The sequence below is a fragment of the Trachemys scripta genome, chromosome 9 (assembly GCF_013100865.1).
Source record: "Trachemys scripta elegans isolate TJP31775 chromosome 9, CAS_Tse_1.0, whole genome shotgun sequence".
In the NCBI taxonomy this organism is placed as follows: domain Eukaryota; kingdom Metazoa; phylum Chordata; order Testudines; family Emydidae; genus Trachemys; species Trachemys scripta.
Window position 1 is genome coordinate 102,921,412 of NC_048306.1, and position 24,286 is coordinate 102,945,697.

A 24,286-nucleotide genomic window follows, 5' to 3' on the forward strand; every position below is an offset into this window, starting at 1 on the left:
CCGGCCGCCATGCTGCGCCCCCCCCCCCGCTCCTCCAGCCGTGCCTGCTGCCCCCCCCGCCCCGCATGGCTGCTGGCCGCCAGCCTGCACCCCCCCTCGCTCCTCCGGCCGCGGCTGCCGACTGTAATGCAATGCGGGCCACATGCCGCGCCCCCTCCCCCCGCTCCTCCGGCCGTGCCCGCCACCCCGACATGGCTGCCGGCTGCGCTGCGGGCCGCCAGCCTGTGCCCCCCCTTGCTCCTCCGGCCGCTTTTGGAAAGGCGCTGCTTATGGAACATGTGCTGAGGGGAAGCGGCTGCTTTCCTGCACCCCGCTAGCTACGCTACTGTTTCAGGGGCGTTGTGAGCTCCTCTGATATGCAAAGCTTTAACACACCGTGTGGGATTAACTACAGCCATGGAATGGAACAGGCGACACATGTGACCGGCCGAAGGGGATGACTGATCAATCACAGAATAGAAGTGATGGGTTGGAAGGGACCTCAAGAGGTCATCGAGCCCAGCCCCCTTTGGTGAGCAGGGCCAAGTAAACCTGGACCATCCCTGACAGGGGTTTGTCCAGCCGGTTCTTAAACACCTCCTGTGACAGGGATTCCACGACCTCCCTCGGAAGCCTGTCCCAGAGCTGAACTACCCCGTGAGTTAGAAAGTTGTTCCCTAATGTCCCACCTAAATCTGCCTTGCTGCAGATAAAGCCCATTCTTCACTTTCCATAACAGCCCCTACGATATTTGAAGACTCTCCTCGGGTCCCCTCGCAGTTTGCTTTTCTGACAACTAACCAGGCCCAGTATGTGAACCCTTTCCTCAGAACTCAAGCTTTCTAAACCGGTCCTCATTTTTGTTGCTTTCCTCTGGACTCTCTCCACTTTGTCCACAACTTTCCTGAAGAGGGGCGCCCAGAACTGGACACAGTCCTCCCGCTGAGGCCTTACTAGTGCCGAGCAGAGCAGGACCCAGGTCAATATACAAATCAGAGCTTACCCACAAATCACGCTGTTGCCAATCCTTTAGAATCTAAAATCTAAAGGTTTATTCATAAAAGGAAAAAGATAGAGATGAGAGTTAGAATTGGTTAAATGGAATCAATTACATACAGTAATGGCAAAGTTCTTGGTTCAGGCTTGTAGCAGAGATAGAATAAACTGCAGGTTCAAATCAAGTCTCTGGAACATCCCCCGCTGGGATGGGTCATTCAGTCCTTTGTTCAGAGCTTCAGTTGTAGCAAAGTCCCTCCAGAGGTAAGAAGCAGGTTTGAAGACCAAATGGAGATGAGGCATCAGCCTTATATAGTCTTTTCCAGGTGTAAGAACACCTCTTTGTTCTTACTGTGGAAAATTACAGCAAAATGGAGTCTGGAGTCACATGGACCAGTTCCTGCATACTTTGCTGAGTCTCAAGGCATATTTGCCTTCTCTCAATGGCTCCATTGTATAGCTGATGGTCCTTAATGGGCCATCAAGCAGGCTAGGCAGAGCTAACATCAGCTTGTCTGGGATGTCACCCAGAAGCATAGTATAAGTTTGAAATACAGACAGTATAGAGCCAATATTCATAACTTCAACTACAAAATTGATACACACATATATACAGCATAATCATAACCAGTAAACCATAACCTTGTCTTAGACTCCCCATTTGACCCCATTTATACAAGATTTGGGTGCCACTCAGGACCTTGGTTGCAACAATGATCTATATGGTCCCAGATTATATCAAAAACGTCACACTTCTGTCTTCTTAGCTGAGAGAGAAATGGATAAGGAGAGAGACCTTGCGGTGGTTTTGTCCATTCCCCCTTTTGAAATGCATTTTCCTGAGGGTTACCCCAGATAAAGTTCATTCCTGCTGTGAGGCTGGAGTTATGGAGTCTCCCAATGAAAGAGGTTCCACGCTGTTGTTTGCTAAGATGCAGATCTGTCTGTTCCCGCCCCCCTTCCTTGCCAAAGAACGGCCATTTGACAGGTGATGGCCCATCAGCTTTGATGACACCTGGCTAGAGGCACCAGCTTGTCCTTTGTCTTTGAGAAACTGGTTTCCCCAGGCTTGTCTGGTAACCACATTGCAAACCCAATTTCGGCTTAGGTTTATAACTCTACATAGAATGTTCCTGCACCTTTCATCATGGTGTTGTTATTGACAGTGAGTTAGTAGCATTCAAATGATACTTCACAAGGCATATTTTGTACAAAGACTATTGCAGTCGTGTGTAGGGTGTGAATACAGAGGTGCATTCGGTCACAGTCTTGTATATGACTTCTGTTAATACACCCTGGGATGATATTAGCCTTGTTCACAGCGGCATCACTTTGTTGACTCATATTCAAGTTGTGATCCATTAGAACACTCAGATCCTGTCCAGCCGTGCTACCACTAGCCAGTTATTCCCATTTTGCAGTGATGAAGTTGCCTCAGTGCAGTACTTTGCACTAGTCTTTATGGGATTTCATCTTGTTGATTTCAGACCAATTCTCCACTTTGTTACAGTTGTTTTGAATTCTAATCCTGCCCTCCAAAGTGTTTGCAACCCCTCTCAGCGTGGTGTTATCTGAGAACTTTATAAGCATGCTCTCCTCTCTATTGTCCATATCAGGGGTAGCCGTGTTAGTCTGTATCCACAAAAACAACAAGGAGTCCAGTGGCACCTTAAAGACTAACAGATTTATTTGGGCATAAGCTTTTGTGGGTAAAAAACCTCAGATGCATCTGAAGAAGTAGGTTTTTTACCCACGAAAGCTTATGCCCAAATAAATCTGTTAGTCTTTATTGTCCATAATAAGTTTGGTTCCCTGAGCTTCATGCCCTGGAGGTTTGTCTGGAGTCTTGAATCTGTACCACCTTTCTCTGCCCTCTTTTAAATCCCTCTTTGAAACAGTGTTCTGCTCTGAAACGGGGCTTTGTGAAACCGGCCCCTTCTGATGCAGCAGGCCTGCCCTGGGGGAACAGGGTGGGAGGGCTCAGGCCTCCTGGTCATTCAGGGCCTTGCCCAGATCCCACACGCCGGTGAAGCCTGAGTTGCAGCTTTGCAAATAACACAACCAGGGGATTTTCCACAACTACAACAAACAAAAACTCATTGAGGCAACAGAACAATTCGGGGGCGGGGGAGACTAAACCGTGAGCGGAGTGCCCTACCCTGAGTGCGGGCGTGGCAAAGAGCCGCATGCCCGCCCTCCTGGAGGTGTGTGTCAGGGCAAGCTGCACGCTCCTGGAGGGAGCAGGCGGAGCTGCTCTGCTCTTTAGTTCCAAAAAAGTGAGGAGAGAAAAACGGCACCGCCACGAAACGGAACCAAGCGGCTCCTGGCTGAGCAGCGAACGTTTACAGAACCAGCTGGGGGTGTGGAGAATGGAATCGGCGCTTTGGGCCCAAGGCATTCTGGGTGCATTCCCAGCATCCTTTGGGGCTGGCTCCTCACTCCTCTTTGCACCCATCTTCTGCGATGTGGGTTCCTTCCCCTCGGCAGGTTGCTTCTGAAGCAGGCGGTGTCGTGTTTGGGGGACCGTTCTGATGTGGGCATAGGGGCTTTAAAATGTGCAGTGTTTTAATAATGTTGCTTGGCATGTCACACGGGAGACTCTCAAAGCATTTTACACAGGAGGGTAAATAGCTCTACCACCATTTTACAGATGAGGAAACTGAGGCACGGGGTGGTCAAATGACTTGTCCAACCCGCAGTGAATGAGTGGCAGAGAGAGGAGTTTGTCACCTAGCCCAGCGCTCTCGCCACTGGGCTAAATCGATCCCTCATCTTTGCTGGTTATTCCCACACAGCCCAGCCCAGGAGATGGAAACCACCTTTCCATGCTCTATTACGCCTAGAATTTTCTGATTTGCAGATAGCTGCTGGGACAGAGGCTCCCTGCCCGTCCCCTGGCATCGCAGCCCCAGCGGGATTGAAAAACTGCGACTTGCTCCCACTAAGCCCAGAAAGGCCAAAATGAGCCTCCCTGCTGTGTGTGTTTTGGGGAGGGGAGCCGCAGCTGTCTCTCAGGAAGGGATTATTGTACTCCCCGGCCCTGTCTTATCGGGGGAAATGAAAACGGGACATTGACAAATTGGTTTGGTTGCAGCTGGACTAAGCATGTGATTTTCCGTAATCGCCCACAGAGGCTATTGTTCCAAGCGGTGGAGGGGCTGGGGGAGGTTAACGCGCACCCTGAGCTCTTTCCTCATTGTGGTCACAGCCGGAGCGCGCGGAGTCCAGGCCGCATGAGGCCGAGCCCGTTATCGCTGCCCGGCAAGCACTGAGCAGATTACATCGCCGGCAGGAGAGCCGGGACTCGACCTCCTTTGCAAGAAGAGATTTTATCAGCAGCTTCTGGCACCTAGCCACATTCCTCCGGCCTGGACTGCTGGAACCAGAGCCACCCAGCGCTCCTGACACAATAGCCACGGGGCGGTTCTGCCTCGCCCTGGGGCTGCTCACAACCTTACCTCGGACAATGTTGCAGCCGTTCTGGCGGGACACAGGGAGGCCGAGTGCAGGAGTTACGGGCGCAGAGAGAACAAAGGGTGCCGGGCTTTTCCTTGGGCACCGCGGTTCCTGGGTGCGAAGGGACAGGCCGAGCGGAGGCGTGAGCGTCCCATGACCGCTCTGTTGCGTGCACACACCCGACAGGGCCTAGGCCTGGGCGAATGGGAGCCAGGAATTCCACCTCAGCCCTGGTCCAGCCAGGCCCCAGGGGAACCGAGCGCTGGGCCTGTCCCCAGGCGAGGCGGTGGGGTCTCCGAATGGGCGAGGGAGTGCGGGATGTGAAACCGGGGTTCCAGCCCCCATCCATCCAGTGACGTCCATCACCTCCTCTTGCTGCTTCCCGGGGGGGGGGGCACCTCCTGAGGAGCAGCGGGAGCCTCACCACACCCCCAGCAGGTCCCAGCCCCAGCGCTGGCCCCAAGAGACTTTGCCCTTGGCTAGCTCCGAGGACAGGAGCTCCACAGGCAGAGCGTAACGAGCACGAGCACCCTGCATGGGATGTCCCGGAGCACAGAGCTCACCCGCCAGCTACCCACACGGAAGCACAACACGCTGCTGAGCGGGTCCAAGCACCCCTTTGTTGGCCCGGGATACGCACCCAACGGTGCCATGAACTAACACCAGCTCTCGGGGCTGGACTCCATCCCGAGCAGAGCCAGCAGGGGCTGCATCCCCCATTGGCCGGGGGGGTCGCTGCACCCCAGGCACAAGGTATGTCACTCCCACGTAGCCTGATCCCGTCTGTGATGCAGAGTAACTAGGCCAAGGGCAGGCAGGGGCACGCGGCACCAGCCGGGGGCCAGGGCCCGGCCGACACAAAGAACCTCTCTGTGTCACCACTGACATAATGCCGCCTGTGGCAGGGAAGCTGGCGGAGCCAGACGTTGTCCCGCAGCAGCGTGCCTGTCACGGCCTGAGGGCTGCTACACAACAGCACCAGCACCAAGCAGGACTAGGGATTTTCCCCTTGAAAAACACTGCACAGTGAACTCGCCCCTTAATCTCCAGCAGCACCGCTGGCCACGGCTTCGGGTCCCCAACCGCGGCCGGTGGAGGCAGGCACGGGAGCGGGAGGCGTCGGGGCTGCAGGCCCAGGGCAGAGAGGGGCGGACATTCCTGTTATGCCAGATGCTGACAGACAGGGACACTCCAACTGATGCTGAAGATTGTACAGCCCCTCACCCCCTTCAGCCCATGGATCATGACCCCTGGGGCTCACAAACAAGCCTGGGGGCCACAAGGCACTGAACGTTTTATTAATCGAAAGCAAAGAAAATCTTGCAGCCCCACTCCCTGCCCAGCCTGACCCTTCAAGGTCCCATAGTGCCCCTCCCCTCGATATCACAGCCAGTCTTTACTCAGTTTTATAGTAAAGGTCTGTGGAAGGGCAAACACTTTTTGACCCCTTGTTCTCACACACCTACTCTGATTGCAGATTTTCAACCAAGTGCCACCCTGGTTTGCACCCTGGAGTCAGCAGATTGCAGGGGGGCCAGCAGAGGAGAACCAGCTCTCCTTGCATTGCGTGATGGAGGCAGACCCCGATGCACCTGAACGCACTGGCTCAGAGATGCTGGAGCCAAACCCAAGTTGCTGGGACCAACACGGGGGTAACGGGCAACGTGTGTGATGCAGGAGGCCAGACTGGGTGATCTAATGGTCCCTTCTGGCCTTAAACTCCATGAATCGGTGAAACGGCAAAACGTGAGCAGACGTGCAAACCCCCCTCCCCACCCTGAAAATCCAGCTCCTCCCTAGGTCCGCCTAAGCCCAGCTATTCCCATCCAGGGCCCAGCAATGCCAGGCTCCCATTGTTCCATGCGGCAGAGCGGCTGGGGAGGGAGGGGAAAGGTGTCCTCTGAGGCCTAGAGAACGCCAGATCCATCACGCACACAATCACTGGAGGCCAGCAGGGCACATTAGGGTGACCAGACAGCAAGTGTGAAAAATCAGGACAGGGAGTGGGGGGCGATAGGCACCTATATAAGAAAAAGCCCCAAATCTCAGAACTGTCCCTATAAAATCAGGACATCTGGTCACCCTAGGGCACATGAACACACTTCACTGTCACCGCGTCTGCCCCCAGGGCACAGCACTGCTAGGCCAGGGAAGGGATCCCCGGGAGGCCAGCAGGATTACTCGTGGGAGCAGGATTTGCCCCACAGGGCGTCGTGACCCACTTGCTGTTGTCAAACATCCATTCACTATCTCCCCTTCCCTGTCCCCATCGTGTATGAGCTGTTGGCCCCATGGTAACAGGATACGTGTCTGCAACACGGGATCTGGGCTCTGCCAGACTGGCTGCCTGAGTCTTCCAAGCCACCTCTCTGCCCATCTCCCCCTGGGCCAAAGACCTGCCCACGTCCTCGCAGTGTTCTGCAGCACAAGCAGTTCACGGGTGCCTGGGGCTTTGAGATTCTCGGTGAGAAGACACCAGGGACGTGTAAAGTATCATGAATATGACTGCTCACTACATACCCCCCTGAAGGCAGCAGAGCCCGTCTGCCCCCTTGCACAACATGTGAGAGCACTTGCTCTAGGGTTTCTCCTGGCATATCTGCAAGTGGTACTGCTTTGGACACGACTGAGGCAGCCCTCCCCAGGCGCTGACTTGCACGCTCATATTTTATTGTGCATTATCTGAATAGGAAAAGGCAATACAGCAGAAGAATTTCCTTTCCCCTGGCTTTCCAGTCTTTGCATTGTCTGGATTTCTGAGCTTTACTAACAGGCAATTAATCTCCAGCCGTTAGAAATATTAATGTGGAGGTTTCTTATCAGCGCCGGCTCGGGAATGTTTTGCTGTTCTGGGCCAAGGGAGCGTCTGACCCAGCGCAGGTCACAGTCGCTCACTCCCTGAACAATCGCTGTACGTTCGCTGCCCTAGGCAGCTGCCAGATGGGTCATCTACCTGGAGCGGGGCAGCGCCAGGCAGGCTGAGGGCTGCGAGATCAGATTGGGAGCGACAAAATGCCAGACGCTCTCGTCAGATGTCGTCTTCTCGCCTGTGCTGCGTTCCCAGAAGCCAGGGGTGAGGCGAGTGGAGCCCGAGAGTGAGAGCAGCTCAGTGTCCTAGGAATGCACAGCAAGGCCGCCCTCCCGTTTGCTGTAGCTCATCAGGCCTAGTGCTCAACAAGCCCCAAGCCTGGCTCTGGGCACGGCTGGCTGCGGGTGGCGGCGCAGAGCGGAGGGGTTCCAGCTTTGCCAGGGGAACGGAGCGGAGCTGCGAGGGACTCTGGGGAGCAGAAGGGGTAGAACAGCCAGGGCACACGGTCAGGGGATTGCAATCTCCCACCGCAATGTGACAAAGGGAGCCTGTGACCCCTCCCCCGGAACAGTCTACAGGAGATCAATCTATAGGGGGCTATAGGTGCTGCTCTAAGACCCAATAGCATAACAGAAAAGGAAAGCCTTTCCCACCCACCCCTGCCTGGGCCTGCTCCCTCCAGCCAAAGCGAGCCCGGCATTACCCCTCTGCCCCAGCGCCCCTTCCCTCAGGCAGAACTGGCTCCACGTTCACGCAGGGCGGGACGCACCATCCTGCTGTTTGCTGCAGTGCGGGACCTGACATCTCCCAGCTGCACCCCCGCCTCGCCGCACGCAGCCCACACAGCCGCTGCTGCCAGCTTTTCACACCATCCTCTCGGGTCACAACAGCGCCCCCACCCCAACGTTGAGCCCTCGCAGCTCTCCCTGGGGCGCATCCCGGCGGCCCGCTGCGTCTCACTCCCAGCAGCGTCTCTGCGCTAGAAGGAGCGGCTCGAAAAGGTGCAGACGAAGGGGGGCTTGCGGCTCGACCGAGCAGTTTCAGACACCAGTGAGCTGCGTGTGGGGGCACTGTGATACCAGTGCCCAGAGCACGTGGGGGGGACCCCCGAGGTGACAGAGCACCTGGACTGGCCAAGGAAACGGGGATTCCAAACCTGCTTCCCCCTGCAGCTCTTTCCAAGGGCCCTGCCCAGGCTGAAGGCCAGCACAGCTGTGGTAGTGGGAGTGTGACCCCACCCTTGCCCCCCACAGCTGGGGCAGCAACCGCCCTCATGCAGGTAACTCAGGAACAGCAGAGCTTCCCCATGCCAGGAGCTGGTGCGAGCCAGCCTCGCTCTGCCTGGCCAGCAAACCCTGGTGTGTGTCGGCAAGGTCTGGTCAGAATCCGGCCAGTTACAAGCAGATAACGGGAGGCGTGGGGGCCACCTACACTGTTAGCGGAAGTGATGCAGAACCAGCGGCCTGTGCTTCCCCTGCTCACGCCGGCCAGGACTGGCTGCTGAGTCCGAAGCAGCTGTTTGAGAAGCCCCACACAGACGCCCAGCACAGGCCGTACGACTCCCCACTGTCAGTCCAAGTGGTGGGGCTGAACCAGAGCAGATCTGCCAGAAACCTGCTCTGGAAGTAATGGAGAAGCTCTGTGACGCTGCTCAGTTCCCTCGCGGTCAAACAGCAGCGCGTTATTTCTCCTCTGAATCTGTCCTGGGACTGGCAGCTCTGAAGTCCCAACTCCGGCCAGGGAGATGGACGTGCTCCTGTTACTGACCTGTCAGGGCACATCCCCCACCGGCACCGACGGGGCCCGGCTCAGAGGAAGCGCACAGCCACAGCGGGGGTGCTTGTGAGCCCCTCCCTGCAGCTCAGGGAGCAGGGCTGGAAACCCTGATCGATGGGCTATGGCCAACCCAACGGTGCCAGGGCGGGAACTGCCCCCACGCCCTCCGCTCCCCCAGAGGTCAGTTATTCTCACTGGGCAATGGGCGCGGTTCAGCCCTGATTAGTGCAGACACTGCAGCATCCCTGGTGAGGTGCAGTCACTGTAAGCCCCCCATGTGAACAGGGCCTGGGGTGGGCTGCCCCAGCGTCACGGTGAGTCTCTGGCAAAGGAACACTGACCATGGGGCTCTTCTGCCATTCCCCACCGCCCCTGCGAGTGCCACAGGGAACAGGCGTGTGGCCAGAGACACGCCGAGCCCCAGCTGTGTTTTCAGCTCCTTGGGCTGTTTGCAGACAGGGTTTGTTTGCGTGGCCTTCAGGTTGCTCCAGCCCAGTGCAGAAGAAGCCGCCCCGCCCAACGCTGCAGCAGGAACAGGGAAGTACACCGGTGAGATTTGAGCTACATTTGCATCTACTCCCTGCCCTGTGCAAACCAGCCACATCCCCGGATCTGGCCCACAGTACTGCTGTAACCTGGACCTGCCAGGGATCTTCCACAGAGGATCTTTCTTCTGCTGGTTTTTTGTTACCTGCTATGAATTCTCTGCCCCGGGGGCGTCATTATCACACAGTCTCAGCGCAGCTGCGGCTTGTTTGAGGGCGTTCACGTCAAACCCGAAGCCGGCAGTGAGCTGCCGCTGGGCTGGATGTCTGGCGCCTCGGTACCGTTCCTGTTCCACTGCAGATTCATGCCTTCGAAGTCCCACTGCGAAGAGAAAGGGTTTCGGGTTACAGGGACAAGGCAGGTCTGTAGCACCGGAGCTCCTACAGAAGTGGGGTCTGCTCTCCACTGGATGCAGACTGGCCACACAGGAGCTGCTCAGGCCGGTTTTACAGGGGGGAAAACCACCTGAATTCAAACCTTATCTGAAAATAGAAATTGTCACAAAATTCTCATTTTTAAAAAATTTTCAACAAAACTCCACATGGAAACCTTTTTGGGGTAGGTTTTTCATTCCCTCCTTTTCTCCTTCCCCCTCCCACTGGAAACGGGAAAATGGAAAAAAACGGAGGGAAAAGGGGGAAACAAACTGAGAAAAACATTTTTGAAATCAAATAAAAGTTTTCATGAAGAAATGCAGAATGAAAGGAAAAGCCGCCTGTCGGATCCCAACAGGGTGAAAACTCTCCAGAAACTCTCGGTGGTTTTCTAACCAGCTCTGGCCGTTACTGCTCAGTTAACAACCAGAGACGGATCTCCACTAAGGTGACTATCAAGGGCTGCTGACCCGAGAAGCCTCAGCCAACTTCCACTTCCAGGGACGATGGATGTTGCTGTTGAGAAGAGGTCGGTGTGAGGCTCACTGCACTGTCTGCGGGTCATTGCCAGAAATACTCGGCCGGCCGGCCCTCTCTCCCGAGCAGCACTCGGCCCCTGAGGAGTAAAAGTTTGTCACTTTGAACCTAACCTACTGTCAAGAGATAATGAGAGCGAGGGGTCCAGAACAGCTGTTCCCCACCTGGGAGGTAATCAGGGGACACTCGTGCCACGCAGGCCACCTGACTGGTAAACACAGCTCCAGCTCTGTACCATGGACCTCGGAAATATCTGCAGACATCAGCAGAAGGGCTTTCAGCCATTCTGGAGTCAGGAACGTTTTCTGCATTGTACCCACAGCCGTGCAGAACGAGGCCCATTGGATTCCAGGCAGTATTTACCTCTTTAGCCCCCCATATAACTAGCCAGTGGATCTACAGAATCACACAGCTGATGGATTGAAGTCCATCATTTAAAGCCATTGCTTCAGAAAGGGCTTGAGGCAATGCTGTGTGACGGCACGAGATGCCAATTCATGCCCGCCCTGACTTGCAGCCCCCCGAACGGGGCTCGTGGAACAACGGCCCAGGTGTACCGAGCCCTCCTAGTGCTTTAGTGACACATACAAACTCCTCCAGCACTCAGGCAGAGCAACTCGATTCGCCTCCCTTGTCACACAGGGCGGGTCTGCACCAGGGGGAGACACGGGGTAGCTGTGATAAAGCGCACTAACAACCCACACACCCAGGTCAGTCACCGCACTGCGGACCCACATGACTTCCCCCAATGCAGCAGGGATCACCCTCAGAGGGCAGAGCAGGGAGAAAAGTGGTGATATTCAGTCCCCAAGCTCCACTCACAACTCCTATGGCTCATTGTGGCACATACGGTACCTGGGATCCCACAGGTCAGTGTGAACTCCCTTTCTGCCTCTGTTCATTGCGAGGGGGCATCTGCCTGCCCACGCTGCATACCAGCAGGGGACAGAAGCTCATTCCACATTGCCTGCGCCCCCAGATCTGTCCTGGAGGGGCACCTCTCGGGGGGACGGACAGCGCGAGCCCTGCTTGACCTCTCCGCCAGCTGTGAGAGTGGATGGACGGGACTGAGACCCAGCGATTCACACAAGCCGCTCCCAGCACTACAGAGCTGGACGTGCCTCTCCTCCCCAGCCCCTGAGCCATCTCCTTCCCAGGAATGGATCGGCAGAATTTCTTCCCTCTGCCCCACAGGAGACGCTATAAAACTGCGAAGCCACAAGACGAACCCAGCGCTGGCTGCGGCGCCACATGGCTGATGTGTGCCAGCCCAGGGGACACGGCTTTCTGGAGTCCAGGGCTGCGTGGAGTTTATCATCATTGTTACTTTATCTCCAGCCAGTGAAAGCCAGTTTGGAGGTGGGGTAACTTCCTTCAGGGGAGATTAGACGACTTCTCTCCTCTTTGACCTCAACTAGTTCTGTGACCTAAAAACGACCCTGGGCTGGAGATCATGAGGGAGACTCTACTCCTGTGCGACAGTGTAATCCGGAGTAGCTCTGCTAAGGGTCAGGGGAGTCCCTTCCGATTTACACCAGCGGGCCTGGGAGCAGAGCCTCTCCCCGGGACTGCACGAAGGACAAAGCAAGCACGTTATGTTTCTTCAATTCATGAGTGATTGTTTCCTGCCCTGCAATCTGGCCTCTTGCTGGGGCTTGTGATGTCTCATGCATCTAACCCAAGACAGACTTCAGTTGTAATACTTCATGGATTTAAAGTGAAAGACGCTTGGCAGACATGGGTGTCCCTGGAATGCTGGTCGCGGGCCTGGCGCAAAGCAAAGTGACAGTTCTCCAGACCTGTTCTGAGTTTAAGGCCTCCCAGTACTTTTGCTGCAGAAGAAAAACAAAGATCAAGAAGAGTTGGTCTAGAGCAGCCATCACCGAGCAGCCCAGCCCAGACTCCTTCTCTTCACGCCTCGCTCTGGTACCTAGCCAAGATGGAGAGAGCCACGTGGGAGCATTCACAAGCAGCGTTCGAGAGCAGGAAAGCTGTAGCGAGGAGAGAAATACGGGGAGTTCTTATACAGCCACAGAGAGTGGGCGAGCGAGTGTGCAAAGTGAGCCGGGGGGGGTGTGTGGGGGTGGGGAGAATGACTGCAAGGAAAACATGATTTCACAAGGTGTGTGAGACACTGTCACAGAAACACAATCCAGTCTGTCCAAACAAACACAGGAGCCATTTCAGTGTGGGATCTGCAAGGGCCCAGAACGCCAGCGAAGGCTGCCTGGGTCTGCCAACTAGCCACATGCGCCAGTTGGGGCTGCTCCGGGCTGTACTTGGAAATACTGCCCGCTACCCGCCAAGAGTATTTCAGCTGTTTGAGCTCAATCATCTTGTTATTTTCAAACACGGAGTGACTGTCAAACCGCGTTCAGCCTATGGAAATGGAGTGCAAACCAGCCACCTCGCCCCAATCATCCGAAGAGATTCTTTCTAGTGTGCAGTGCACTCCTACTGGAACCAGTTATCAGGTGCAGGTGTTTAAAAAAAAAAAAACAGAAACAAAACAAAACAAACTTTATAGAATCAAAATGTGTTTTTGTTCGTCCCCCTCCATATGGTAACTGTGCTGGTCCCGGTGCGAGGCAAGTGCTAGCTCAGGCAGAAGGGGATTTGACCTGCTGTAATCTCCTGCCATAAACCCCTTTGTTCCCACAGAGACGCCTGCTGAAACACCAGGGACATGGTAAGAAACGCCAGCCTCAGACAGGAATCTCTCTGAGCACCAGGCCGGGGAACCCGGGGGGGGTAGTGCTGGCAGAGGTTTTCTGCACTCTCCGTTCTGTCAGGCTGAGGGGCAGTACGGGCAGTGGGCCATGCGTCGGCCCGTCTCTCAAGGAGCATACACTGCCCCGTTTCCACAGGAGGGGAGAGGCCCAGAGCCCAGGGTGCTGGCGGGTTGTAACAATGGCACAGGAACGCTGAGCATTCCCATTTATGTTCTGGAACGGAATGGTCCCATTTTTAGAACTACATAAAATAGTCCACTATTTGCTCCCCGCCCTCCCTCGTGCACATGGGTTGTCCAGCTCTTGGGATCACACCACTGTGGGCTGAATTCTACCTTCGGCGGGACGGCACTGCTCCAGGGCGAGCTGCATGCACGTCGCTCGGGACAGAAATCGCCCCAACAACCGTGACAGGCTTTGCAGAGTTTCTATGAAACATCGCACAGTGTGACAGCAGCAGCAATGAGCCGATGCAGAAATCTCCTCCTGGGGAGGAGCAAAGCAGGCCTGGGAGGCGCTGGCATTGCCCCAGAACTGCGCGTCAGTGAGAACTTTTGAAAGAAAAGTCGCCCGAGTTTTTAACCTGGCCCAAACAACGTATTTCCCAGCCTCGTTCCTGGAACCAGCCGAACCATCTTCGGTGAAATCTTCAAAATACAATTCAGCCTGAGGCAGCCCCCAGCCTGGGACTTTCAGCTCAGACAGTGACAGTTTGGCAAAGGTTGAAGCAACTGAAGCCAGGGAGATGAGGTCGAGTTTAATACGGGGCGACGCACCCAGCCCTGCCTACGACGCAGTACGCAGGGGGTACGTGCTGAGCTCTGTTTCAGTCTTCAGTCTACAACCAGCCCCGCTAGCTCCCGCTAATGGCAAGTGGCGCTTTGCCTGAGTGGGAACTGCCCTGGCCCTCCGGCCCGCCCCACGGCAGTCAGTGAGGCAGAGATGGAGACGGGCCCTCCCGCAGCCCTGGAGGGGGCATCTGTGTGTGTGTGGGGGGGTGTGTGGTGGGGGGGATATCTGGTTATCTGGGGAGCTGGCTTCTTGTGACTGGACCTATCCCGTGGCAATTAGCCCGGCTCTGGGGACCCGGCCTGCACTGGGAGCGCTCTCACTGCCACACACACACCTGGGTGGGATGGTCCCCGGCCTGGGGCCAGCGGCTCTGTGCACTGCGCACCAGTGAAGGCAGTGCGGGCCGAGTTCAAGGCAAGAGACCGGGGTTAGCGCAGGATCCAGTGCAGACGACCGGTGGTAGCCACCTACCTCGAGCTCGGAGCTGATGGAGGAGACGTACGAGGAGCTGGAGGGGGAGAGCTTGGCGTGGGTGACCTGGACTGGAGGGTAGGCAGAGGGCTCCGGCAGGGCGGGGTCGGCAGCACTCGTCTGTCCATCTCCCGGCAGCCTCACTGCACTGCGGCCAGCCTGGACGTAGCAGGGAGCAGGATTTACCAGCGTAGAATCAAGGGGCACAGTAGGAGGATCAGAAAGCCCCGGAGGAGAGGCCTGTGTGGGGAGATGGTTGGGTAGCAGACCCCACTGCTTACGGGGGGCAGGGCTCCCAAAAGCTGCAGACTGATGAGCGCCTGGTCACCCCAGAACGGGCGTGTGCACCCACAGAGCCTGGCTCAGCCCGGCTTGGCGTCTCTCGCTGGCTGGCCGCCCCCCGCAGCCCGCTGCAATCCCGGCCAGCCTCTCACTTCCACCCGCAGCTCAGCTCCGTGCTGCGGTCAGCCCGCCCAGCGCCCCAGCGGTTCTCCTGCCTCACCTGCTGCACCTGCTCGATGGTGAGATCCAGGCAGCGGCCGACAGCTGCCCCCTCGTGGAGCGACTTGGGGGCCGGGAACATGCTCAGCGGCAGCCAGTTGGGGGCCTTGGAGAGAGGGGGGGCAGTGAGCGAGCAAATCCCAACATGCACTGGGAACGGCAGGGCTGAGCTCTTCAGTGGAGGCCGGAGCAAGGCCCCTCCCTCCCTCCCTCCCACTGCGGCTCTGTATAACTAGCAGAGCGTCACGGCCGGCTCCACGAAGAACCAGAGCAGCTGGGCCGCAGGGCAGAGGGAGAGGAAGGGGGTGGGGAGCAGGCGCAGGGGATACCCCAAGGGGCTGTCAGCGTGGGCTGTGCAGCCCCCCAAAGGGGGTGGGAGGAAGGAGCCGGGAGCCAGCTGGGCACACAGAGGAGAGCGGGGCCACGGATCAGCCTGCGTCCCGTGCAGCGACGTAGCAGGATGCTGGGGTAAAACGGCCAATGTCAAACCCAAGAGGCACAAAATCCTCGGCAGGCTCCCAACCGCCTGCGGGCAGCACAGGAGCGAGCTCTGCAGCGGGCACAGCCGTCCCTGCAAGGGCCTCACGCCCATCCTAATGCCTCGGCAAGGCACCGCGGGGTGGGCCCCCGGCCCCTGGCCGTCTCCCCTTGCAGGGCAAGTGGCAGCACACGGTGCAGGGCAGGGGAGAACCCAGAGACAGGAGGAGAAACCTTTTCCTCTTCGGTTCCCTTCGGCTCTTCCTCCTCCTCCTCCACCTGCGCCAGCAGCGCCCACGTGGCCGGGGTCTCTGTTGCCTCAGCCACAAGGCCCAGCCGCTGGCCCATCTGGCTTTTCATCAAGCAGGACAGACAGGCGATCTGAGCTCCCAGCGTTAAGGAAGTGACGGTGTCTCAGGGGAACACCGGCTCCACCTCAGCCCCACAACAGGGCTGCCTGGAAGGGAGCTACACAGCACTGGCTCAGGGACAATGCCCAGCCCACACCACCAAGCTGGCCAAAGTGGCGTGGGGTTTGGGCAGGATCCGCAGCCCTCAGGGCCCATCAGACCCAGGGGCCTAACCTCTGCAGCCTGCGTCGTGCCCCGGATACGAGGGGTGCTCAGGCCCTCGGCCTCTGTTCCAACCCCCCCGTGCCAGTCCGTGGAGCCGGCGGGGAAAGGATACAGCCATGTCGAGCGCAGCAGAGCCCAGGGCGAGCAGGAGCCAGGGCATGGCTCTCACGAAGTACGCGGGCCGCTGGTCGTGAGTCACAATGGCCGCTGCATACAGGACGCTGGCCAGGGCCGAGGAGACGCTGGCCCAGAGCTGGGTCACTGGAGACAGCCTCCCTCTGCACTGCAGAAAGCAGGTGAAGGTCAGACTGGCTCCCTGAATCCGCGCTCCCCGATCCCCCCACCCTGTGGGGCACCCATGGCAGCAGGGCCAGTCCCTGCTTCGCCGGGCAACACCCTGCAGCAGATACAGCGCAGTGCACTCAGCAGTGGAAGCACAGCGACTGCGCATAGCTGTCTGCAGGCTGGGAGCTGCCATCTGGCCTGGCCTTCCCTGCAGCCCGGTCCGTGTCCCGAGCCACGTTTATCTGCCTCTGCAACCAAATACCGTTCTCTGTGCAAACACGCAGACACGGGAGTCAGGGGCACTGCCTCCTTCTAGGCCACCACCCTGCAAGGGCAACGTGAATGCTGCCATGCTCCTCCCCCACGGGCCTTACCGACCGGGGGTCTGAGCCCAAGGCAAGGGGCACAGGTAAACCCCTCGGTCTGGGTCCCCAAGGGAGCTGCCCGGTCGATCCCGGATCGCGCTGCTATTGCAGCAGGGGCAGAACAAACCCTGGTTAGGGCGAGCGAGGCCAGCCCTGAGCCAGCAAACACTCACACCTGAGCAGGCCCATGGACACAACCGGTTTGCTGCCACGGGCGGGCTCAGGCCCTCGGGTCCGTCAGGGACAGACTGTGCTGTAAGGCCATGCATCTGAAGAAGTGAGGTTTTTACCCACGAAAGCTTATGCCCAAATAAATCTGTTAGTCTTTAAGGTGCCACCGGACTCCTTGTTGTTTTTGTGCTGTAAGTGTGGCGCAGGCCACAGAGGAGTCTTGCTGCAGGGCAGCGCGGTCGGAGCAGACAGACAGACTTGGGGAGCAGGGGGGACAGGGTGTGGGATAAGAGTCCCTGGGCCTCGCGGAGCGTCAGGGCGACAGCGTCAGGGCAGGAGTGAGCGCTGCGGAGAGACGGTGGCAGGCTGGGAAGGGAGGCCCGGGCCGGGGGAAGACAGTGGGTGGGACTCCCCCTGGCACATGGGCAGGCGGGGAGAGGCTGTCCAGGAGACAGTGCCACGCCCCAGCGTGCCGGGAGGGGCCACAAGACCCACATCTACACTGGCCCAGGGCCCTGTTGCACCAGGGCAAGAGGCCCCGCGGGGCTGTGGCTGCAGCCCTGCGCCGTGGCAGGGGCGACACACCCCAGTTTGGAGCTAGCTCGCAGGCTGTGCCCCTCCTGCTGTGCACCCCCGCTGTCCCCAGGCCATGGAGCCACATGCACTGCACGGCCACCAGGGCCCCCGCCCTGTGCTGGGCTCCGCGTTACCTAGCTCCGGCCAGCCCACTTACCGCTCCAGACAGCGCGGGGATCCTGGCCGTGAAGGCGACGAGCGCAGCGAGCATCCCCAGCGCAAAGCCCAGCACTTCCGTGTTCTCCTGCGGAACGGGAGGGTAAGAAATCCTGAGCCACTGGGAGCCCCCAGGGCACTCCCCACTGCGCAGCAGAGGGGCCCGCCAGGCACTGCGTGTCACCCCCATCTGCTAATCCGCCCGGACACGCTGTCAGCTCCCGCACAGCACCTGCCTTCCCGCGACTGCTGGACCCACCACGGTTCCCGCTCTCTAGGGCCACCAGGGCAGCCTGGAAACGCCAGGCCTAGCGTCTGCTGTGCACAATGGGACAAACCTTCCCCTGCGTCTCTAGGGATCTCTGGAGCCCCGCAGCTTCGCCCTTCGGTAGCTCATTAGAGCAGCGTCGCTTCCCAGAATGACGGGAGCTAGAGACAGACAATCTGATGGGCCCGTCCGGCCCCCAGCCAGCCGACACACACGGCTGCGTGCTGCCTCACCCCGTTCCTTCTAGCGCGGACAAGCCCCTGTGCCCCCGGGCCTGGCAGCACCCCCTTTCCCAACTCTGATGTCTGTGAGCCTAATCGCCTCTAACTTCAGCGGGCGAAACCACACCCCAGTGCCGGCGGCCTGACGCAGCTCCTGGCCGGGGCTCCCTCAGGCAGGCTCCCCCCGGCCCCAGCAGGCTCTGCGAGGGGTTGCACCGAAGGAGCTGCCGCTGGGAGCTTTGCCCTGGCTGGATCCCTGCCAGCCCAGAGGGACACAGGCAGCGGGAGCTGCGTTACCTGCAGTGCCGTCCCGAGCAGTCTCCTCTGTGCGCCGTGGAACTCCTTGGGGGAGGATGAGGTGGCCATCGCCAGGACGTACCAGCCGGGGCCCGTGCACAGGGGCAGAGCGAGGGCAAGGAGGCTACTCCTCACCTGTCTTCTCCTCCTCTTCCTCCTGCCGGGCGGAGCTGCGCAGGACAAAGTCTCAGCCAGGAGACACAACGAAAGCCTGTCGGGGAACCGGCCCCGCACTGCAAGCACCAGCTGAGAGCTCAGCGTAGGGACCGGGTCCTCGGCAGCACCGGCCTCTGCTGCTGGAGAACATCTCCCCAAAACGGGATCCTCGTCCCCCAAGAGCTCGCCTGCCCCCGGTCACTGGCTGTGCTGGGAGTGGGGGCGTTGTCCTCACCCCCTCCCATCCTGCCCCTCTCCCAGCCCTCTATTACCCCTGCCAACCCCCCCTCCTAGGTAGCACCCAGCCCTCTCCCACCACCCCCCAGCAACCAGCCCACCCCCTCCACGCCCAGTCCACTCCCCCAGCACCCAGACTTCCCCCCAGACAGCACTCAGCCCTCTCGCCCCACTCTCCAGCACCCAGCCTCCCCGAGCCCAGCCTCCACCCCTCATCGCCCAGTCCCCCCCAACCCCCCCAGCATCCAGCCTTCCAAGCCAGGCCTCTCCCCAAATCCCCCTCCCAGCCGCATGCTTCTCACCACTCATCTCCCCAGCCCTCGGTGTGGCCTGGAACGTATTCATCCCCTGTAGCACGCTGGGCCCCCCAGCACTCCTGTATGCATCTAGTCTGGGGAGGGGCCAGGTTATCGCCTGGGGTTCCGCCCCGCCCCGCCCCCACCATTCAGGACAGGGTGACCCGCCGGGCACATACCTGGTGTGGGTCTGGGGTCAGACACACAGACAGGAAAGAGAGTCAGCAGGAAGTGAATGATGTCAACAGCAGCCATGTACGCCCCTATGAAGACCTGCGGAGAGACCAATCGGATCAGAGCCACGATCCCAGGATGGGGAAACGCTTTATGGACAGTGAGGACCAGTCTCCCAACAGCCCTGAGAGGAGGATATCAGCCTCCTTCTGCGCATGGCCCTGGCTCGGAGAGGTGAACAGCTTGGCCAAGGTCACATAGCCAGCAGGTGTCAGAGCTGGGAAAGAGCAGATGGGTCCCGACTTCCGGTCCCCAGCTCTCAGCACAGATCTCTGTGGCAGCCTTCGGATGACCCCAGCGCTCCCTGGGCCTCCCCCAGACCAACAGCGTCATGGGCCATGGCAGAGACAGGGCCTGCTGCAGAGAGCCTAGGCCAGAGCAATGGGGCAGACAGCTCCCGCAGCAGGCTCTGGACTGAACTAAACTCTGCCCATCTAGCCGACACCCGGCGTCCCTGGGAGAGCCAGCAGCTGACTGTTCGGGGCAGACGAAGGCCTGGCATGGTGACCGGCTCACGGCTGGGGTGGCTCTCCTGAGCAATAGTGCTTGGAGTCCTGTCACTCCCAGCCTGGCCGACAGCCCATGGTGCCGAACGTCACCCCAGTGGGCTCCGAAGCTCCCAGGCCAGGCAGGGGCAGACCCTGGAGTATGACACAGAGTTCAGATTTTACTCCAGATAAGCCAGTGAAGTGCACAGTATCCGTCTTCTCAGCCCCCGCTGCAGACAGCCTCTTGGCCACAGCACACAGAGTCTGGTCCAATGCCCCCAAGAGTGCCCTGCACCCCCCCAAGAACTCCCAGTGAGAGGAACTTCCGCAGCGAGGTCAGACAGGGTCAGGGACTCATCCCGGCCCCAGGAACCTGCCTGGAGAATTTAAGCACAAAAGGAATTTTTTCAAACAGCTTCCGAACCCTCTGCCACAGTGGCTGGTGGCAGCGCTGCACCAACCGTCCCTGTGCTAAGGTGCAGACAGCGCCGGGGGCACAACACAGAGCCCGCCTGCCCCAGCAAGCCCTGCTGTGAAAAACCTGCAGGGGCTGTTCCATTCTGAGCAACAGCCCAGGGGCTGGGAGTGGGGACAACTGCCCTGCAGGGCAGTGCCGTGAGGCTGTTCTCCCCCCCAGCAATGGGGCTGGCCTGCCGTGCTCGCCTGTTCGCGCTCAGCTCAGGAAGCACGTGGCGTACAGCCCCCTTTCCGAGCAGGTAAAGGCACAGCCGCTCCAGCTCTGACGTGCCTCCTTCCCCTGCAGCCGTGGGGGGTCTGTGTGTCCACACACGCAGCCCGTCTGCACGCCCAGCTCTGGGAACGGTGCGCACAAGTCAGGGCCTGCGGCGCCCCCATGTGGGAGAAGAGAACATCGCGCACGTTTTCACTAGCTGGGCTTAAGAATCCCACCACCGGTTAAACTAGGGTGACCAGATAGCAAGTGTGAAAAAAAGGGACGGGGGTAATAGAAGCCTATATAAGAAAAAGACAAAAATCAGGACTGGCCCTATAAAATCGGGACATCTGGTCACCCTAGGTTAAACCAGAGCAAAGTCCCACGCAGCCCGGCCGAACTAAAGGCAGCAGCACTCCTGGGTCCCCTCCACCCCGCCTGCCCCATGCACTCGGGGAAGGGACTGCTGGCTGAGCCAGAGGGGCAGAACTCAGCGTGCTCACAGAACAAACGCATCTTCCCCGGCCAGATACACTGGGATGGATGGTCTGTCTGGGAGGGACAAGGACTGGGTGTCTCCTTGTGTCTCTTTCTAATGCAGCTATCGCGGCCTCTGAGGGTATGTCTACACAGCAATTACACACCCACGGCCAGCAGACTCGGGCTAAGGGGCTGTTTAATTGCAGGGTAGATGTTCGGTCTCCAGCCCAAGCCCTCAGACCCCGCAAGGGGGGACGGTCCCAGAGCCCGAACATGGACCCCGCAATTCTACAGCCCCTTAGCCAGAGCCAGAGTCGGCTGACCCGGGCCTGCAGTGCGGACATACCCCGAGCGCCAGCCGTGAATGCTGGGAGTGACCAATCGCCCTGCGCTGAGGAGACACCGGCAGTGAGCGAGGCTGGGCCCAGGGCCCCCCCAAACCGGCTCTGGCTGTTCATGACTCCACCTCAGGGAAGCCGCTGTTCCTCTGTCAGCCCTGAGGAACAGGACAAACAGGGTGGGGAGTGTGAGCCTCACCCAACCCTGCCTCCGGGCTCCAGTGACTCAGACAGGGAGACGCCCGCCCCGGAACCACTGCTCCGGGTCAAGGGGAAGAAGCTGCAGCAAAGAGTGGCACCGAGGCTTAAAGAGCCATATCATCAGTGGGGGACTGAGGCCCCCCTTCTGCGTGGGGCAGGGACCCTTGCCCATGTACCGCCCCACTCCCTGCCACCATCCCCTCGTCCCCTCCAGAGGTGTCTCTGTGGGGCCAGGCCTGGCTGGGCAGGGCAACGAACACGGCCCCCAGCACAGTATACAAGGGAAAGGTAGCTGGGCCGAGCCTGCGTTATCCTCACCCCGGAGTCCCCTCCTCAGCAGGGGGCCCTGAGGCAGCCATGGCTGGGCACAGGGGGGGTGGGGGCTTGTGTCAGAGTTGGCTGCCCGCATGGCGGGGGGATGCCAGGGATCAGAGCTCTCATTTGGATCTGTGCTGGCCTCCTGGGATTGCGGTTACCTCAGGGGAGTTGGGGCGGGGTCTCGTGGTGGGGGGACCGTGGCATCTGGTGGAACAAAGGGACAGAACTCAGCCAGGGAACCTGCCCCCTCCAGCCCCCAGGCAAGGCGCCCAGGGACAGCTGTGCCTGGCCAGGGCTGAGGGGTTTGGGGCAGTACTCTGTGCTCTGTTGGGCCCAGGGGCGCACAGGGAGCGCCATCACCATGGCCAAAGCCTAGGGTGACCAGATGTCCCGATTTTATAGGGTCAGTCCTGATTTTGGGAGCTTTTTCTTATATAGGCTCCTATTACCCCCCACCCCGTCCCGATTTTTCACACTTGCCCTCTGGTCACCCTACCAAAGCCCTAGCCAACATCCTGCACTGGCCGTAGGGGCTGGGCTGGGGGCTGTCCCATGCCCGACCTCCAGGATCTGCAGGCCTCTGCGGGGGCAGGCCGGACGTCTCCTGCGTACCTGGATGGCGAGCTGCTTGGCGAGGAGCGCCCCGATCATGTTGCACATGCTGCCCACAAAGCTGTAAATAATGCAGAGCACCGACACCTCCTGCCAGCCCTTCCTCCTGCAGCGGGCACGGACCAGCCTGGGAGGGACACAGAGGGAGAGGGATCAGAGCAGGGGAGCGCTGCCCTTTCACCCAGGGGCTGGGGTTCTCAGCCCAGCTTTATCGGCTAGGATGAGGCACAGGCTGAGTTACTTAACGGTGCCCAGGGTCCCCCAGGACACCCCACTGCCCCCGAGGCCAGGCCCTGCAGCCCAGTACGTGGGAGAGTCAGTCAGAGCTTGCCCCTTCAGTGGGGTCGCAGGACCTGCTACTAACTAGCAACGTCAGGCTCCTGTCTCACGCCAGGCCCCACGGCTCGGGGTGCTCTCTGGCTTGCCCCAAGGCTGCTCCAGGAACCGCACAGCCGGTGGCCCTAGCACTAGGTCTGTGCCGGGGTGGCCAGGGCAGCTCACTTCCCCTCCCTGGGCTGCAGCCCCCCACGTGGGGCCAAGACTCAGCGGTGATGAGCCGCTGCAGGGCAAACAACACCCCTCGGAGGAGGGGTGAATTCCAAAGGGTGCTGAGCACCCACCTCGGGGAATCGGGCCCCTTCAAAGCACCCCAGAGGGGTCCCCCAGATCACTCGTCCCTGCTGGAGGCCTTGCCCCAGTGACACTGACCCCCGGTGGTGGAAAGCACTCGGTCCCCCGGATCCCGACGACCCCACACCAAACTCCGGGCTCAGGCCGTCCTGCGCATCCTCTTCCCACCCAACGCACACATGGGGCCAAGTCCCAGCACCGGAGGCAGCCTCAGGGAACTCCCTGCACCCACGCAGTGGCTCAGTCAGTGCCATCTCTGCACCAGCCTCGCCCCGCAGGAAGGGCAGGGAGCGGCTCTGGAGCAGATGGCACCGCTGCTTTGTTTAGCTGCTCGGTCGCCACCTCCCCAGTTGTAACCATCCCCATCCGTCACCAGGCCCAGGAAGGAGACCAGTGGGTACAGGCTGGGTGCTGACACTCTGGGGAATGGGCTTGGGGGCACCTGGGAGCACCAATTACATCCCCAAAATGCACCACTCAGTAAGAGCTTTGTGTGGCTCGAAAGCTCCTCGCTTTCAAAAAGCTTATCTCACCCAACTTGTCCCACTCATTCTAGCCATTTCACAAATGTACCCAACAAATTAGGAGCTGTTCTACCGGAACCGAACAAATGGATGTTCTCTTTGCATTACGATTGCTTGTGGAAAAAATACAGAGAAAAGTAGAAACCCTGCGGACAGTACTCATCCATGTTGGGCAGGCTTATGACCACGTTCTAAGAGAAGTCGTTTGGTGGTGTATGAGAACGAAACCGATGCCTGAAGACTACATCAGACATGTCTGGGACACGCCCCGTCGGTACGTGCGGTTACCACGATCAGGAGGCCACGTGGAGAAACTGAACAGTTTTTAGTAAGAGTCAGAGCACATCAAGGCTCCACAGTAGCCCCTTTTGGTTCCCGTTGGCGCTCGATGCACTTACACAAAACATGCGGTGTGCACCGTGGTTTTTGCAGATGATATAGCGCTCACAGGGGAGAGCAAAGAGCAAGTGGAAGAAGATTTAGCAAGACAGAGGTGCCTGCTTGAAAGAAATGGCATGAAAATCAGCAGGAATAAAACAGAGTACGAGGCCTGTAGATTCGATGATACCTTGCAGGAAGACAACAAGACTAAGTCAACCAGGCCAGCCATGACCATAGGTAGAGAAGTTCACTTTCATATATGAACTCCTGGGTGATACCATCTGGTCCCGGGGACTTATTACTGTTCAGTTCATCAATTTGTTCCAAAACCTCCTCTAATGACACCTCAATCTGGGAC

General features: G+C 58.9%; 1 protein-coding gene across 3 annotated transcripts in view; it reads right to left on the reverse strand.

The window, feature by feature from the left end:
- Positions 1-7,193: 7,193 nt before the first annotated feature.
- Positions 7,194-24,286, reverse strand: part of TMEM44 (transmembrane protein 44) — a 27,319-nt gene continuing 10,226 nt past the window's right edge. Inside the window, exons 2-11 of one of the 3 annotated variants that reach the window (XR_004647194.1) lie at positions 22,394-22,520; positions 19,229-19,322; positions 18,361-18,530; positions 17,576-17,662; positions 16,134-16,304; positions 15,681-15,827; positions 14,971-15,075; positions 14,469-14,708; positions 9,708-9,883; positions 7,194-7,708 (exon numbers count right to left, since the gene is read on the reverse strand). Coding sequence is in view for 2 of the 3 variants with exons in the window: in XM_034782242.1 (XP_034638133.1) it covers positions 9,782-9,883; positions 14,469-14,708; positions 14,971-15,075; positions 15,681-15,827; positions 16,134-16,304; positions 17,576-17,662; positions 18,361-18,530; positions 19,229-19,322; positions 22,394-22,520 (1,243 nt within the window). In the remaining variant the exon portion in view is untranslated. Of the gene's footprint in view, positions 9,884-14,468; positions 14,709-14,970; positions 15,076-15,680; positions 15,828-16,133; positions 16,305-17,575; positions 17,663-18,360; positions 18,531-19,228; positions 19,323-22,393; positions 22,521-24,286 lie in introns of all 3 variants that reach the window. The other 2 variants (XM_034782243.1, XM_034782242.1) reach the window with 2 other exon arrangements.